General features: G+C 41.8%; 2 protein-coding genes and 1 long non-coding RNA gene across 6 annotated transcripts in view; 1 reads left to right on the forward strand and 2 right to left on the reverse strand.

Moving 5' to 3' along the window:
- C9 (complement C9) overlaps nucleotides 1-2908 on the reverse strand; it is a 63058-nt gene extending 60150 nt beyond the window's left edge. Inside the window, exon 1 of the mRNA XM_047731131.1 lies at nucleotides 2769-2908. Coding sequence (XP_047587087.1) covers nucleotides 2769-2845 — 77 coding nt within the window. The 5' untranslated portion in view covers nucleotides 2846-2908. The remainder of the gene's footprint in view (nucleotides 1-2768) is intronic.
- LOC125100735 (uncharacterized) lies at nucleotides 886-10183 on the forward strand. The gene is made up of 3 exons (XR_007127636.1): nucleotides 886-1064; nucleotides 2156-2348; nucleotides 9989-10183. It is a non-coding gene; the product is annotated as an uncharacterized LOC125100735 (long non-coding RNA).
- A 5015-nt stretch (nucleotides 10184-15198) lies between these two features.
- Nucleotides 15199-17339, reverse strand: part of DAB2 (DAB adaptor protein 2) — a 49087-nt gene continuing 46946 nt past the window's right edge. For 3 of the 4 annotated variants that reach the window (XM_047729699.1, XM_047729700.1, XM_047729698.1), the window contains one exon: nucleotides 15199-16140. The gene's annotated coding sequence lies outside the window, so the exon portion shown is untranslated. The remainder of the gene's footprint in view (nucleotides 16141-17339) is intronic. The other variant, XM_047729697.1, reaches the window with a different exon arrangement.

Below are 17339 nucleotides of genomic sequence, written 5' to 3' on the forward strand. Positions count from 1 at the left end.
TTGTAATATATGTTGTTTATTTACAAATTAAAAAGAAAATATAATGATAGCTGTGCGCATGGAGCCCTCAAAGCGGGACGGTCACTGTGCTGAGGACATGGAGTGAATTATCAGGAATTTCCCATAGCAAGTCACAGTTTTATTTCCACTTTGAGGTGAGGAACAGATTTAGAGAAATTAAGGACTTTGCCTCAGGTTGCAAAGCTAATAAACGATGGACCCTGGAATCAAACTCAGGCCACCTGCTTCCAGGACCTGTGTTAAGAGCTATGACTCTCCTAGCACACTGGTTTTAACATTCTATTCTACTTTGAGAAACCTAAGAGATACTGTCCCATTTATGATCTATTCTCATGGGCACTATTATGTTCACAAACAAAGGATTATTGATTGATTCCTAATAATTTACTGGTAGCAATAGTTCACTGTCACTTGGCTTCAGGTGAAACGTGTGCAGCCGGATGATAACCCCTGAAGGCTGGCTGTAACTCAATTTCTTCCTTTCCTCCAAACTAGAAAGCATATCCAAGTAATAGCAAGTTATTATTTTAAAGAATATTTTGCGTATACTGAGTTTTGTGCCAGGCACGGTTGCTTTAAGTACAATATATATATAATAATTTAACTGTCACAGAGTCCCTTATTAGATAGGTGCTATTGTTGTCACTGTTAAGGGGTGAATTGTGTCCCCCCACCCCATCCCCCCATCCAGGAAGTTAAAGTTTGAACCCCTGTACCTCAGAATGTGACCTTATTTGGAAAGAAGGTCTTTACAGAGGAAACCAAGTTAAAGTGAATTTATTACGGTGGGCCCTAATCCAGTATGATTGGTGTCCTTCTACAAAGAGAAAATTTAGAGCCTGACAAACAGGCATAGAGGAAGGATGATTGATGATAGCCCTGTGGTGCCAGAGGCAGGCACTGAAATGAGGTAACTACAAGCCACGGATGCCAAAGATTGCCAGCTACCAGCAGAAGCAGAGAGGGATCATATCTAGGGTCTCAGAGGGAGCACCGCCCTGTGGACACCTTGATTTCAGACTTCCAGCCTCCAGAATCGTGAGGTAATAGATTTCTGTTGTCTGAAGCTGCCTGATTTCTGGTACTAGGAAAAGAATACAGCTGCCACCCTACAGATGAGGGAACCAAGGTACAGAAAGTTTGAGTAACGCGCTCAAATGTACATGGTTTGTTCGTTAGTAATGACACCTGCAGCTGAGTTTGGGAAGCCTCACTCCAGAGGAGTGCTCCATTCTGATCAACTCTGTATTTTAAAAAAAATCATTTGCAAACTCCAGTGCTCTGGTCGAACTACATGTCTCACTTCCTGACGGATCTGAACACTCTGTTTTGACCTCAACCGTCTGTCAAGGGGTAGGGCATGGAGTGTTCAAGCAGGGTAACCCTCATAAACTCCTAAGGGCCTTGAAAGTGAGGCACTCGAAGCCAAATCCGGCCCAGCAGTGCATCTGCTCCGAGCTGGGGGGCCGGCCAGGGGGCCTTTGTGGTCCTCCCTGAAATAGCTGAGTGCGGCCAGGACCCAGGGACGCAAACTTCAAAGTGGTTGTAGGCTTCCCTGCAGACTCTCCTTTTTGATCAGCGGGAGTCTCGATCCAGGAATGCGGGTTGTTTAAATTATTTTTTTTAACTTAAGAAAGGGTCAGGGTAAGTACCAGAAGGCTAAAGCAACTTTTAGTAACTGCCTTCCCAAATCCCTTTTGTCCCCGATGTCAGGTAAGTGAAAATGTTTTCCAAATGGAACATGGCTTTTCAGCTCACACCACATGCTGAGTGGGGCTCAGGAGGCGCGAAGGCCCCCGAGGTAGCCGGGAGGCTGGTGAGGATGTGCTTGCCATGGCCATCAGTTTCCAAAACAGAATTTGGTTAAGCTAAGGGTCAGATGACCAAAGTGGAAATGGCTGCAGGTTGCAGTGATGTCAAGGCAGAGGGTGAGTGTTTGGGCAGATGTTGTCCCCCAACAATACTGTCAAAACCAGAAATAGTTCAATACTGTCCCCGGGTTTCATCATTCTGTATTGGATGGCGGACGTGTTCTCCAGCAATTCCGGGTGCAGCAGCGGTGTTCAGTAAGCAGATACTATCTTATGATTTATTTCCTGGCTCAGCTTGGCATGAGTTTCCTGTTCCCAATTAGGATCAGAACAAAAGGAGAGAAAGTCAGTCTTTGATGGAAGCATGGCTGATGGGTCCGCAGGATGGTGATTCTTCTTGAAGGATAGAACTACAATCCTAAGCCGGAGGTCAAAATGTGTGCCTCTGGACACAACCTGGGATGTCAAGGAGGAAAAGCAAGCTGCCTAACCCTCACCTGACACGGGGGCAGAAAGGTGAGGTAGTCCGCCGTAAAGGGTGGTAGACATTGAGGCAGAATGAGGGAGAGATTACTTTTCTTTCTTTTAAAGTTTTTCAGATGTGAAATACTGATAAACTCAGGTTTATCTATCATACCCTAGTGAAAACCAGCTTTGTTTCATCATTCCAAGTATTGAAAGACTATCTTGGCCTTAACATTTGAATGGCTGTTTAAAAGAAATTGCTGGAAACAGCTACAGGTCTCCTTAGAAAACTCTCAGAAACACACCCCTGTACTTTTCCTCACCCTTTTTCAAAGGTTAAATCAGGGACTATCTATCTCAAGGTGGGTTGAAAAAAAAATTTTTTTTTAACCTGCTTTCCTGCTAAGAAGTAGACCTTGAAATATCAAAGCCGGAAGTGAAATTCCAGAGACAAACGGAAAAGCAACTCACCTAGGAGTAGGCCCGGCGGTCAGCAAACTTATTTTTAAAATGCATAGTGCAAAGGCAAACCTCTGGCTGGCAGACATCTGCTCTGACTAGGTGGCCCCGCATGGAATGGCCAGATGGGTCCCGCAAGGCATTTATCTGCAAAGGGCGGGACAACTGGGGGACAATTATTGCTTGTTTTCGGTTGGGGTTTCTGTCCAACTGTGTTTCCTGGGAGCCAAAGTCCAATCAAAGGGGAGTCGTGTCGTAATTCTTCGCCTACTGTTTTCTCATATTGACGAGCATATTCGAGCACCCAGCCCCGTGAGTGCTGAATTGACTAAGATTAACGGGAGCATTAAAAAAAAAAAACAAAACAACAACAACAAACAACAAAAGAAAAAACAAAACAAATCTCCAGTGTTTCTCATCTGGGGAGACTCTGGGAGGAAGGATGAGAGAGTGAGCAATTTGGCGGAAAATGGGTCTGTGGATGATTCTCAGAGAGTCATAAATACTAAAAGAAATCAAAGAACTGCGGTGACTGGAGCATGAGGCAGGGACCGATGCGGCCACCTGAGACCCAGCCCTGTGGGTCATTGCCACAGGCGTGCCAGAGAAGTGCAAGGTGCGGTTAAGGTACAAAGCTGGCTTTCTTTATAGACTCGGCGGGTCATTCTGAAGAATCTCGGGAAACTCTCTACTGCGTGTACATTATCCCGCAGGAGGGTATGATCTCCTTATCTCAGAAATGCACCTGTCAGAGAGATAGATTCTGAGATGAGGCAGTTTGCTCCAGCCCATGTTAAAGGACCCCCTCCCTTTCATATTTTCACTTTCTCAGGGACTTGTGGAAAGGGTAAGGTGTTTTCTAAGTGCTAGAGAATGTGGATGTCTCTGCTGCTCTTAAACACTGGTTAGACAGTAGAATGACCTTGGACCCGTGCAAAGCCACTGATGCCCACCCTCTCACCACGCCCCCATATCTGATTCTACTATAACTGGTCTGAGAGGGTACCCTGCATCCGTATCTCTTCTAAGCTTGTTGGGTCATTCCAATGTGTGGCCAGGGTTGGGATTTAGAATGACCAGCTTGAGAAGCAGTATTTCATTACGTTTTTGGGAAAGAATGTTCGGAACACAGGACTTAAGGGGCCTTCATCAGTACTTACTAATTACAAAGAGGAAATTTGCACACATATGCAATCTGGTAAAGCAGAGGGTGGGGTTGGGGGATATCAGACAGCTAGTTTTTCCAGCACTGCCTTACCTTTCCACGAATGGTCCTACTAGAGTCAAAGTTATTCTCCACAGGCTTTCTTGTCTCCCTTTCCTTTTCATGGGGAGAGTTTGAGGTCTCTAGTGGGACTAATTTCATTGGTTCCTGACCTTGTCAACCTGCAGACTGTGACTTGATAATTAGATGTAAATGGAGATTGAAAATCACCTCTGTACTCAGAGACTGAGTGAGCCACCCCCCCACCAAACCCCTGATCTCCGGGGATGGAAGAAGGGAAAAGGGGAATTTCTTACTGGTTGGTTGTTTGAATGCTGAATTGCTCTGTAGATGTTCTATTTATTTTATCCCCATGGTTCAGGCTAAATGTAATGTAGCCAAGGAACGGGAGCAACAGAATATAACAAAACTATATTAATTATGTATTATATGTTAGTGATATGTAAAATAAAATACATCTTACATTTTTGTAGAGCTTTTAACTCTTCTTTGCCCTTAACATCTGTTATGTATCTGACATGTTTTTATTTTATTTTATTTTATTTTTTTGACATGTTTTTAAATGAGGTTTATACTTCAGTTATATCTAGGGGAAGGGAAGCATGCTGAACCACAGAAGTGGAAAAATAGCAATTTTATTTAACATGTAATGACTTTCAAAGAAAAGAAAGGACAAACATTTATCAAACTTTTCTAAGGGGTCAAGCTAATAGACATATATTATAACTAACATACACACACATATAAAAATATAATTTTATCCTCAAAATAATCCATTTTACAGTTGAGGAAATGGAAGTGCACTGAGGTTACATAATTTGCCCAGCATCACCACCTGCAGTTGCTAAGAAATGGCATTTGAACTTGGCGCGCCTGACTCCACGTCTCAGGCTCCTTCCACCACACATCAGTCCTGTCGTTGTTATTGTTTTAATTATGTCACCTTAACATGAGACGATAACATTTCTCATTAAACCCTCTCAACTCCCTAAAAGGTAGGCTTCTGGTTTAGCTTTACAGATGAGGTGCAGAGGAATACAGCCAAGGCTATGCAGACAAAGCGGCCGAGGTGGGATTTGAACAAAACTCTGATGCCAGAGTTTTCCACCCTGCTGAGGACTCTCACAGTTTTCTCCACTCAGGAGGCTTCAAAAAATATATTTTTAAAAAATTTCCCTTTGGTTTCAGTTTGCTTGGGAACTTCATGGCATAAATTATATTTATTGTCCAATAATAATACTTTTGCTCCTTTTTAAGGTAGAGTCACGCACATGTGTACTTTAGAATGTACAACCATCAGGCAGAACACTTAATTTTTACTGCAGAATTGTAAATGTGTTGGGCATAATTCCATCTGGATCTCTTAAAGTGATGGAAGCAGTTTTTTAGAAGTTTATTAGTAGACATTTCATGGACTCCCTCAGGACCCAAGTAGGAGTTGCCACCTCAACCCGTATCTGTTTCTGACTGGATCCCGAAAGATCCACGGTTTTTACACTGCTACCCTGACACTGTAGTACTTTCACTTAAAACACATGCGCTTGCTGGAGAGAATTAGAATTGTCAAATATTAGGCCCTTGGTTTGGGGTGTGTCCTACTTGATGCTCTGTCCTCAACATCTCGGATGTGCCTACGGCCATGAGGCTTCAACAGATAGTGGGAGTTATGATTCATAGATGAATAAATCAATGTGGATGAGGAAAATGATGTCCAGGAAGGGGAGGTGACACTCCCAAGGTCATACAGTCGGGGTGGGGCAGCATCGGATTCCAGCCTTCTCCACTGTTGGTTCTATGCCACTTTCATTACAGAACTTTCAAATAGGCTCTTTTCTAAAGGAAGAGAACAGTTTCTCTGTGGAGTGGTTGGTTCTGGGGCTCTGTGTCAAGTTCAATGGGAGTGCTGTCAGTCTGGCATCTCTTTACAGTAATAAGAATTCCTGCGGCTCAGATCTGTTTACAGTCACATGGAACTACTTAGGGCCCCCTTGATTGCATACAGCACTTCATTTAAGGAAAGACTCAATATGATCCCTTTTCCTTTTGAAGCTGACAAGATTTGGCTATGCCACCTTCTACCCTTCTGTTTACCAACACTGCTGACTGTCTACATTCACCCAAGACTTTTGACACTGTCCTCTCTCTTTCTCCCCACTCTAAATCCAGCCCTTCCTTCAGTGATCTCAGTGTTCTCTGAAGTACCACCCTACCTCAGTCTTTCTTGATGCCAACAGTTCTATGAATATGTATCTTAATCCCATCGAGGCCACTGTCCTAAAGTCATTCTAACACCTGTAAAGGCTTCATCTTCGTAAATGTCAATATCCTACTTCCAGTTACCTCATCCTCATACTCTCAATATCCCTTTTCTTTGCTTTATTGAACAACCAGATCCTTGATTTCTCCATTTTTGGGTTTCTCTTATTGCTCTTGCCTTTGTTAACCACACTTTTTTGCAGTCTGTATCAACTTTCTTCCCTTACTACATGGTTATGCTCAACCTATTACAGTTTGTCCTTGGCCTTTACTACTCCATGGAAGACCTCCTTATTGCTAAATTTGGTGAACACTTCTTGGCCCTGATCTTTGTCCCATAGGGGCATCTGACTTGACTGGCCATTCTTACGCTTTAAAATTCTTTGTTCTCTTGATTTTTGTGATACAACATTTTCTGATCCCTTTTTTTTTTTTTTTAAGATTTTATTTATTTACTTGACAGAGAGAGAGATCACAAGTAGGCAGAGAGGCAGGCAAGAGAGGGGTGGGGGAAGCAGGCTCCCCGCTGAGCACAGAGCCTGGTTCGGGACTTGATCCCAGGACCCTGAGACTGAGCTGAAGGCAGCGGCTTAACCCACTGAGCCACCCAGGAGCCCCAACATTTTCTGATCTTCTGCTTCTCTTTTGCCAGTTCCTCTCCCTTGTCCATTATACAATGCTGATATTCCTCAGGGGTCTGTCCTCCATCCTCTCTGCTTCTCAGTCTATCCCTTCTCTTCTTACCCACTCTAAAAATTAAGCCTATTCTTCAGAACCAGAAGTCTCACCATTGAAGTTCCTTTACCAGGATCTTCTGCGTTCTTGTTTTAGAAGTATAGATAGCTCAAAGTGATACTTTTTGAAAAATGCAAACTTATGATGTTACTTCCCAGCTTAACAATCCTCAAGTACTTTTAAGAAGTCTCAACGTGGAGTTTGATTTGCCCATATGGTAATTCGAACTTGCTGTGTCTAAAATCATACACCTAATTCTTGCCCTATCCCTGCCCTAAACCTGTCCCTCTGGTTTCTATATCTGGAAGTCATCTTTCTTTTTATTGCTTTAGTATTTCTACAGTGTGCGTAATGGTAAGTGGGTTCATTATGGGCACTTCATAGTTATTCCATAGGTATTTCAGAGTTACTGGATGACTGGTTGATTTCACTTGGTTCAGGTATGTTTGGTTTCTGGAACTTGGAGCTTTGACAAAAAGAAACTAGTATTTGAGGACAAAACTATATACAGTTTTATCATTTAACAACATGTAAACCCAACTCAATATAATAGGGGATGATGCTTTGCAAATCTTAAATTTTCTTTAATTTTCTCCTTTAAAATTGTTTTTTGACTCTGAGACCTCAAGGCTGAACTGTGAGGCTTATTGCCCAGGGAAGGAGATGGTGGAATAAAGCAGCGATTGGTCACCTGTGAATCTCAAAGTAGTGGGGATAGCATGGCTTGTGATGTAGATAATGTGGAAGACTGCCTCTCTTGTTGGAGCAGAACAGTTGTGAGAGGGTGGGAGGGAGGGGGAGGGAAGCAGGCCTGGAGATGAGTGTTTATAGTAGACCACACTTTGGAATGGGGCCAGCATGGTAAGTAGGTTGAGGTCAGAGCAGATGTTTCTTTCCTTGCCATCTGGAACTCTGGGAGAGCAACTTCCAGACTTTCCCAGTATGGGGGAAGCCAAACCGGAACAAAAGTGGTTGTGGTGTGTGGTTGGGTAGAGGAAAAACTGAATTTGGCTTCATAGGTTTCTTTGGCTGTTGTGGGCCACAGAGGATACCAAGAAGTTCCCAAGCCCTGAGGAGGGTTAGAGAGGGTAGCTGGCAAACTCGCTGTCCGTCAAGGGCAATGTGGCCCTAGGGTTGAGGCACAGAGATGTAAAGGCACTCACAGGCAGATGTCCACGGTCCAGTTGGTAAGGACCAAGGTAGGGGCGCAGGCTTTGTACAGAACAACCAGACCTTGTAGGTCCCTCAGCTGCATGGAGAGAAATAAACTCCCCATGCTTTAGCCAAGAGTATTAGCCACAGATCCCACAAGATAGTGGCCAAGTAAATGAGGTATGTGCTGTAGACTAAAAGATTCAGAGGAGAGTACAAGGACCTGTCTGAGGATCCAAGCCCCTTCTCAATGTTCCTCTCCCCCCATCAAACTAACCATCATCATGGAGAAGAGCAGGAGAAGGGGAAGAATTGTGAACCACTGGACACATAGCTGAGAGAGAAAATACCCTTAGAGGGAGTCATCATGACTGGATCGGGGTTGCAGGACCTGACTAAGTGTTGGCATTCACATCTAGCAGAATAGAAACTGAGGAAGAGCACATTGGGAAAAGAGAGAAGGAAAGATGGAAAGAAGGAAAGAAAAAAAGAAAGTAAAGGAGAAAGAGATAAAGGGAGAAAAGGACACAGGAAGGGAAAAAAAGAGGAAGGGAGAGAGAGAGGGAGAGGGAGGAAGGGAGGAAGGAAGGAAGGAAGGGAAAAAAAAAAACATACAACATAGATATATTTTCTCTCTCCACCCCAGTGTAGTTAGTGTAAGCAAATTTTTGACCCAATTTAAGAAAAAAAAATTTATTTTCTTCTCTAGGCATGTTTTGCTAATCCTTCTTCTCTAGGGAAGGGCCAGTCAGTAATTACAGATGATTTAACTCAGGAATTTAATCCCATTTCTGGTCTGGCATCATCAACTCCTTCATTTTTTCCTCTTTACTGATCTGTGCTTTTCCCTGCCATGGAGCTGTGTGTGTATGGTGGATGGGCTGCAAGGCATCTCTCTGCTCTGTGTTCACTTGTTCAGTTTCCAGTCTCTACAGTGCAAGGGTTTGTGTTTGTCAAATCAGAAGAATGAAGAAAATCATCACCACTAATAGGTTTTTTATACCCTGGAGAACTGAGAAGGGGAGAATAAAAAGCACTGTGTAAAATAAACTACGTTGTGAATACATAATTTTGATTCAGTTCATTAAAAGCATGATACCATGGGGTATCCAATTTTATGAAACATAGACAGAAAAGAATTACTGTTACAAAATTGGACTCCTCATTGACCATGGAACATCCAACTAGCCTTCCATAAGCAGAAGCAGGATGGTTTAATATTTATAATGCAGAAGATATGGGGAGAACATTACTCACAACCCATCTTTCATTGTGAGTGGCCTGTAGCTTACGTTAAATGGGCTGATGGGAAATACCTGAATTAGAATGCGTTATGTGAGGTTAGATTGATGTGTTGCATTTATAATAACTAGATAATTCAAACTTTTGAGTGATACCTAATTCATTCTGAAAATGTGCCCTAAAAAGCCCAAAGGGAGATCAACTTGCCGAATTAAACATAAGCATAAGTGTATCATGATGGGCATATTGGTTACAGGAAGCAGAAGAGGAGACCAGTACTATGAAGAGAAGAAAATCTTGGTGAATGGAAGATAGGCCAGCATAATGGCACTGGGGCCAGGTTTTGGAGGCAGTGGAGTGCTGGAGCGGTGAATTTGAGGTTAACTTCCAGGACACTGGACACTTCAGCCCTAGCTTTGTGACTTTGGGAATTCCTCAGTGTCCTCGTCTATAAAATGGTGGTGGTAGTAGCAGCCTGCTTCATAGAACTGACATGGAAATTAAGTCGTTTGTTGTAACACACTCAGAATAGTGTTTGCGGATGGTAAATGCTGGGTAGGTGTTTGCTATTATTATTTAGTGACTTCTGTGGACCATCCCTGAATCCAGTCTGGCTTTCCAGATTTGGCAGTCGTGCTTGCAGTGAAGGGAAATGAAGAATTGTGAAGCACGTCAGCAAGAGCTCAGGAATTCTACAGTCCTCTCTCCTTCCAACTGAGATGGTGCATCATTTTGATGTCAAAGTACGTTATGCCCACATTCAGGCTTCCTGGTTGGGGGCTTTTAGTAAACCCACGCCTTTCTAACTTTTATAGTCTCTGGTAATCCTCATGATATTAATGCACAGAAACCAGTCTTCTGCATTCTTGAGCTTATACTTTCTAGTGGAGGTACCTTGACATTGGCTTTGCTGACTATGCTTTCCATGTGTGGGCTTCTCTTCTGCCCTGAGCATGCTATGTCATCAAAGATTGCTATGATCTGCACTTGGAGGCAGGCCAACTTAGGGTTAAACTATCACCCAGGCATGTGGGAGACACATTGGCTAATCCATCACCCATTTCTAAGGCTCTCTTGCCAAGGCAGGCTTCAAGGACATGCGAACTGAGTAATCGGACAGGGCTCAAGCGCTTGGAAAGGTCCCATGGTAGGTTTCATGCTCTATTAGTGCCATCTTGAAATTCTTAATATTGTGTTTGGACTTTTGTTTTGAAAGCAAGTTTGATTGGAAAAGGGAGCACACACATGAGCAGAGGAAATGTATACTGTGTCCCTTACTCCATACTACCACATTTGCACAGAATGCTTATGTTGTCCCATGAACATGGAATTCAGGTGGACCCATGATGTGTGGGAGTTCAATGAATGAAAGCAAAAGTGAATATAAGATTGGCGTATTGTGCCTAGCACCATGTACCTATACCCATATACCTAGCCCTGAGGGGTCATACTCTCCATTTGAACCAGAACTGACTTCCAATACAAGAAGAAACACAAATGAACAAGAAACACTATCAGATCTTTCTTAATAGTAGTGTTACTTCCCTGCATTAGCCATCTACTTATGCTGAAAATAATCATATAAAAGGAAAGAAAAAGATAGGGCCGCCCATATTTCTTCTTTCCACCATTTTTCTTTACTCATTGGTAACTAAAGGTAACATGTATTGACTGGTAGAATGTTCATGTATCAAGAAGTGAATTGAAAATAGTTGAGTTAGTTTTAGGCAGTGTTTCTACTGTTCTGGTAGGAATCAAATACATATTATGTTAAATATAGATGCATGGATGAGTTATGAAGTACAGATTGTATAATTTCAGAGATTGCACTTGCCAGCTAAAGATTATCAATAAAATTCACATGAAAGCTTCAAAATTTCATTTCTTTTTTACTTAGAACAACATTAAATAGCAATAAAATATATCATAATAAGAAAAAGGTTGCAAAAGAAAGGATATGTCATGCATCAATGTCTTTAACGGCACGTTTTCTCCTGGTTTATGAAAAATGGATCCTCTATATTTATTTTGCTCTAGGTCCCAGAAATTATTTAGCCAGCCACGTCTCATCCTTAACTACGTTCACTATAGAGACTGACAAAGCTAAAAGCTTGATTTCCCATCCTCCTCCCTTCCTCCCATTCTGCCCTCCTTGAACACTGATGTCATATTTGGAGCTGTACAGCCATCTCGTGACCATTAGGCAATAAACACAAGAACAGAGTGTCAAAAGGCTACAAAATTTGGGGTGAAAAGCTAAAATAGAGACCATGTCCATGAAGGCCTTGTTGAGCCGCTCAGCCAATATCAGCAAGCATCAATCTAGACTTTTTATGTGAGAAAATAACCCACTAGTAATTTTAACCATTGTGAGCCTTTCCTTTGATGTAGTCCATTCATTAGCAATGGGCACATGGGCTATAACATGCCAGCCTGTTCTCAGAGGTTTTCAACAAAAAAAGACAACTCCTCCTGCTTCTAGCTCTATCATTTCCATCATCAAGTCTCTAGGCCAGTCTCTCAGGCTAGTGAGGGAGGTAAGGAGGCAAACATCATATCAGCTTTCCATTCCCCTCCCCCTCCCTCTCCATTAGCTCCTGCGTTCCAACACTCCTCTTAGCTGCCCCTGAACAAAAGGCTCTGTGGTGATCAATCAGTGTTGGTAGGTTATCTGGTAGAAGTACCCTCAGACACACCCCTAGAACCATCCATAGCTCAGCCTCAGCCCAGTCAGGTCATCATGTAACTTTTACAATGGTAATAATTTCACTTTCTTAAAATTCAGGTAAAATAATAATGATTGAAGTTAACCAAGTGAAAAGAGAGATTTGACAGAAAACTCTGTAAATAACATCAGAAGAAAACGTAGTCATGGAGACTTTCGGAGTCAGGTGTTTCTCCTTCTTTTATAACCACCTCAACTTTGGTCAAGGTGGAAACCCAGTTTCTTTGCCACTGAGTAGCCCACACTGTCATCTCCTTGGAGACTGGCACTCGTATGATTTCAGCACACAATAGAGATTTAGTAATTAAGCACGTAATTCCAGAAAAGCAAGGACAAACAAGGGGCTCAGGCCCTCATTAGGTGAGATGACACATGGCTGGCCCTTGGCCATCAGCCTGCCTATAATTAGGACATGTTAACAAGGCTGCTGCTGTCACACTGTGTGTGTCTAAGGTTGGCATATCAATTTAGAACTGAGTCTTAGTTATTTTTAATAGAAGAAAGTTAGTAAAAACAACATTTCCCGGCAAGAATGAGATATTTTACTATTTAGCAATTTCCTCCAATGGTAATAGCTTAAATATTTACCAGGGACTTTTAGAGAGTGCCTGGCTTTTACTAGAAGACTTTCTATCGAACCTATTCCGGGAAAAGGGGTCAGAGTCCACACTCATGGTTTTTCAGGGTCAACCAACTTCTGAGTTAGCTACATCCTCTGTCCCCCCCCCCCGGCCCCCCTGCTTTCAGCACAGGAAAGACACAGAATGTGTTTTGCTTTCTCTAGACACCAGGGTTAACATTTTGATGGAGCAGTCTGAAATCACAGACTGAAAAGATATCCCTACCACAAGGCAGTTTTACAATAAAATACCACAGAAATCACTCAAGAGTTGGAAGGGATTTTAAAGCATGAATGCCATTCTTAGATGAGAGGGAACAGTGACAGCTCCCACCCCATGGGATTATGATATCAATAGAATGAAATTAGGTTGCATAAATGGTAAAGCACTTCCTAGATGCAAGATTACCTTGATAAAATCAATACCTTCTCCCTTTGTATTGCCTTTAGGTGAAGAATTTAGGGGCCCGGTGCTGTTCAAGTTTAGCTTTTAGCTTAGAGCTGTCTGATGCCTAAAAGAAACCTGCCTCCAGGTATAATAGGGTTAGCATAAAAGCCGAACTTCTGACATACAGGTCTGACCAGGACTGTTACTAAATAGACTTGTAAAGAAGAGGATCTGCTTCTTTGCGAGACACTTCAGGGAGCACCTCTCCCTGCTTGGCCAACAGTAGCTCTTACGGTACTGAAATGAATGTCCTCCCCTTGTTCGTATGAGCAAGGGTTAACCTCTGGCAAGATCTTACAGATTAAGCCACATGGAAACAGTGCACAGGCTCAGTGGGTCAGACACACTGCAGAGCATTTGGATAAGCCGGATAATTTGTGCAATGTGTTCTTATCAGCAGTCTTCTCCAGCACATCTGTGGCTTACTGGAAGCTGCTTTTGTGTGGAAACTGTTTTTCTGTATTCTACTCATTGTTGATAGAAAGAGACCAAATGTTTCACTTAAGGGGAAAGGTAAGGCAGTAATAATGAATGACCTATAATCATAAATCATAAATCATAAATCAAGGACACCCACCTGCTCCCAAGTTTGTCCTAAGACTTAGAAAACTTTAAGATCAAGACTTTTGTACCGAAGCAATCCTGTCTCAGGGACATCTTCCCGGGACATCTAGGTCTTTTTGAAAAAAAATGGGAGCCTTGAGCTTTTATCCTAGGGGAGAGTATTTAAAAGTGTCCTTGTGCTAAAGATGTTGGATCGTGGGCCTGCCCACCTCAAGCAGAAGCTCTCCTGAGAGTGGCCTACACCAGCCCGCATCAGTCCACACAGTTGTGTCTTGGTGAGGACAAACATGGCTGAGTCAAGAACAAGGAGACGCAAAGGGTAGAAGGTGTGAACCAAGAGTTCATTAATAAATCATTTTTATATTAGATGTCAGTAGTGGCTGTTCTGATACAGGTCTTATCCACCGGGCTCCTGTTAAACTCTCAGGAAGGGAATATGTGTAGGTCAGGGAGTGGAGAATAAGGCATGAAAAGATATCAGACAATGGTTTACTCATGGTCTCATTTCCCAGATTTCCATTTTTTTCTTCTTTATGACAACCCAAAATGCACTAATATTGACTCACCTTGGACTGATTATATTTTATACATCAGCTCGAAGTAGGGGTCAACTGTAAGAATAAACTGATGCTAACGCATGAGATTCTGCCATTCCAGTTTATTGAAATGAGTAAATTTATAGCTTTATTTGCATACAGAAAAGTGCACAGGAAAATAAGTATGTACAAAGCAGTGTGTGGCTGATCATCCTTTTCAAAATCTGTCTACTTTAAAAAAAATTCAACTACCTAGATATAATTGCCTCCAGTTGAGCACATTCAGGTATTGGGACATATAAAATACTATTTTAGGACTGTGTTTATAATGATTGAGTAGGAAGCCAGATGGAAAATTATGCCATTCATGATCAGCTATTACCATTAAACATAAAACCACAGGAATTTAGCTTGGACTACTTAGGGCTAATCAATAAACATTCATGAGGCCACCATCTTGGTTTAGATCCTAAGCAGTCATCCTCCTCTTCTACCTAAAGTTAACATTGTATGGTTGATTAACACCCATGAGAACCTGAGCATTAAGGGTCAAGAGAAACATTTAAAAACCCAACATAAATATAACAAAATGAAACTCATTTTGGCAAGAACAAATCCTTCAGAACTGTGCTAACAATATGACTGGAAATGAACTGGGAGAGTTTCCAAGGTTATGAGGAGAAAAATACTGCAGACGTTAAATTTTCAATGATAAGACCAAATACTTGTTCTACAGCTTCTCACTCCACCCCTCCATTCATCATTTATCTTCCTACTAACTAGGAGATTGTGGCTTCAAGCGAGTTTTCCAGTTACTTGATAAAGGTCTAGCATGACCCCATATAAGCACCCAGTATATTTGGCACAATTACATTGAAGTTTCTGATGTGTTGGCTCTCCAGAATATAGTCCTTCATTGCCCAATTGAGTTAGGTTTTTCTTTCATTTTCTTCAACCTGAACTGCTCTTCTGGAACTTCAGATCAAGAGGATGGCCTCCTATTCCATAGAAAGGATAAAGGTTGTATCCATCTGCAATTCTAGTTATGGGATTTAGTGATTACTGAGAAGGCAGAGACATTTCAGATCCATGAATCCTTAGATTTTTTTTTTCCCCCATAAAACTGTTGCTTGTGGAAGGGAAGTAATGTTATATGAACCTGGGAGTAAAACTGACTGAAAAAAGAATCAGAGGGAAGAGGAGAGGAGAGACAAATAATATTTTTCCCTCATTTGCACTATCAAGCAAGAGACTGGGGGGAAAAAAAAGAACAATCTTGTCCTTGAAAGAAAATAATCTTCAGAAAGAGAATTTATATTTTTAAAAAGGTCCTTAAGTGTGTCAGATTCCCAAGTGTTTAAGGAGAAGTTGGACTTGCTTCAATTTTACTTTAAAAATTCTTTATAAATGTTGATATGAAGCAAGATTTAAGAAGGCATTTTGTTATACTATAACCTTTAGGATTTATGCTGTGAAACAGAACCCCCAAACAACTTTGAACAGTAAGGATTTTAAAATTTATTCAAAACAGTGTCATCTGAGGAGTTGTGGTAGCTGAATCTCCCAACCAGAGGGTACACAGTACAGTGTTCTAGAAGGTTCTAGGAACACACTAGGCAATGGTTCAAGTAGGGTAACTATTTCATTTACATTTAAGCGAGAGAATTTAGATTCTTAATTTATTTAAAGCCATGGATTCAGTTTAGCTTTAATCTAAACAGAAAAGTGAAAGGCATTTTACAAGTGGAAGAGGCAGCAAGCAACAAGGCAACAGATAATATGTCAAAGCTGGAACGAGAGCAGAGGTTGTCCGGCTATTAGCTTTGTCCTTGACTACTAAGGCCAACCTTTTTGTTCCTCTGGATAGTCATCATACAAGTTCCTAGAGAAGTGTAGAGAAGAAAAAACCCATGGTTAAAATTTTGGGGTTAAATATCAATGTATTAAATATCAAGTCATCATTTAAAACTCAATAATAGTATCTCCTAGGGCTGATGTGAGAGGCTTAAATAAGAAAATAAATGCAGAGCCTGAAATAAAGTGATTCACACAAATGTTCAATAATATTAGTTATTTTCTCCCATGATCATGCTCCCCCACCCCAACCCCAATCTATAAGTTAAGCAAGTTCACCAAAATAATCCTTACTTAATGACCTAAGAAAGAAAGGGCCTCCAAGGAGACCTCTTGTCAATGCAATTTAGTGCAAAAAATCCTCCTAGACTCCGGATGCATTTTATTCCTTTCCATTTGTCTATGTTTGCCTCCCTTGGAGATGAGGGTGAGAATGAGCCTCTGTTAAGACTTCTAACCCTTCATTATATTACACTGTTCTATCAGCATTAGAAACCACCAGGCTGCTTGTAACCTGGAGCTTTTCCTCAGCATCAGAAAGGGACTTCTTAGGGCTGGAGTGGGGCCCCAGAACTTGCTTTTTCCATAATCTCAGCCTGTTCTCTGAAGCAGACTTTCTGGAAAAGCACTTTAAGAAACACTGTAATTCTAGAAGTCAAGTAAGGGAAAACAATCCAAATTGCAAATAAAGTCAATCTTACTGTTCATGTCAGATTTGAGATATTTCTCTATTTAAAATAATTAAATTCTAGGTGGGTCAGGACAGAGTTAGTAGGAGTCCCACCTGGATGGGGCAAGACTGAAAATAACAGGTTTGGTTCCTTTCATTCTTTTTCTTGTTCTCCCCCACCAGCTATGCCCTTCCTCCTCTAAAACGCAGCCAAGCCTCCTTTCCTCCACTAACTTCAATCTTCTGAAATCAGACAGAGCTGCTTCCACTCACTGTTGATAAAGAAAGGGTCACCTGAGCCCTCCCAGGGTCTCAGTCTAAGGGAGTTACACCTAATAACTCACCTGGGATAAAATCTACTAGTAAGATGAACCTGCAAACTCATCTGCTCACACGCTGCTTCTGAAGGAGGTAAGGGCGACTGTCACCACTTCTGGATTGAACGTTCTCAGACTATTTTAGACTAACTGTGAGACTCCTCACAGAGAAATAAATTGATCTGGGAGGTGGCCTCTATTCAGCTGACTTGTCCTTAGCTACAGTCTTTGGATTTCAAA

The sequence above is a fragment of the Lutra lutra genome, chromosome 5 (assembly GCF_902655055.1).
Source record: "Lutra lutra chromosome 5, mLutLut1.2, whole genome shotgun sequence".
Taxonomy (NCBI): domain Eukaryota; kingdom Metazoa; phylum Chordata; class Mammalia; order Carnivora; family Mustelidae; genus Lutra; species Lutra lutra.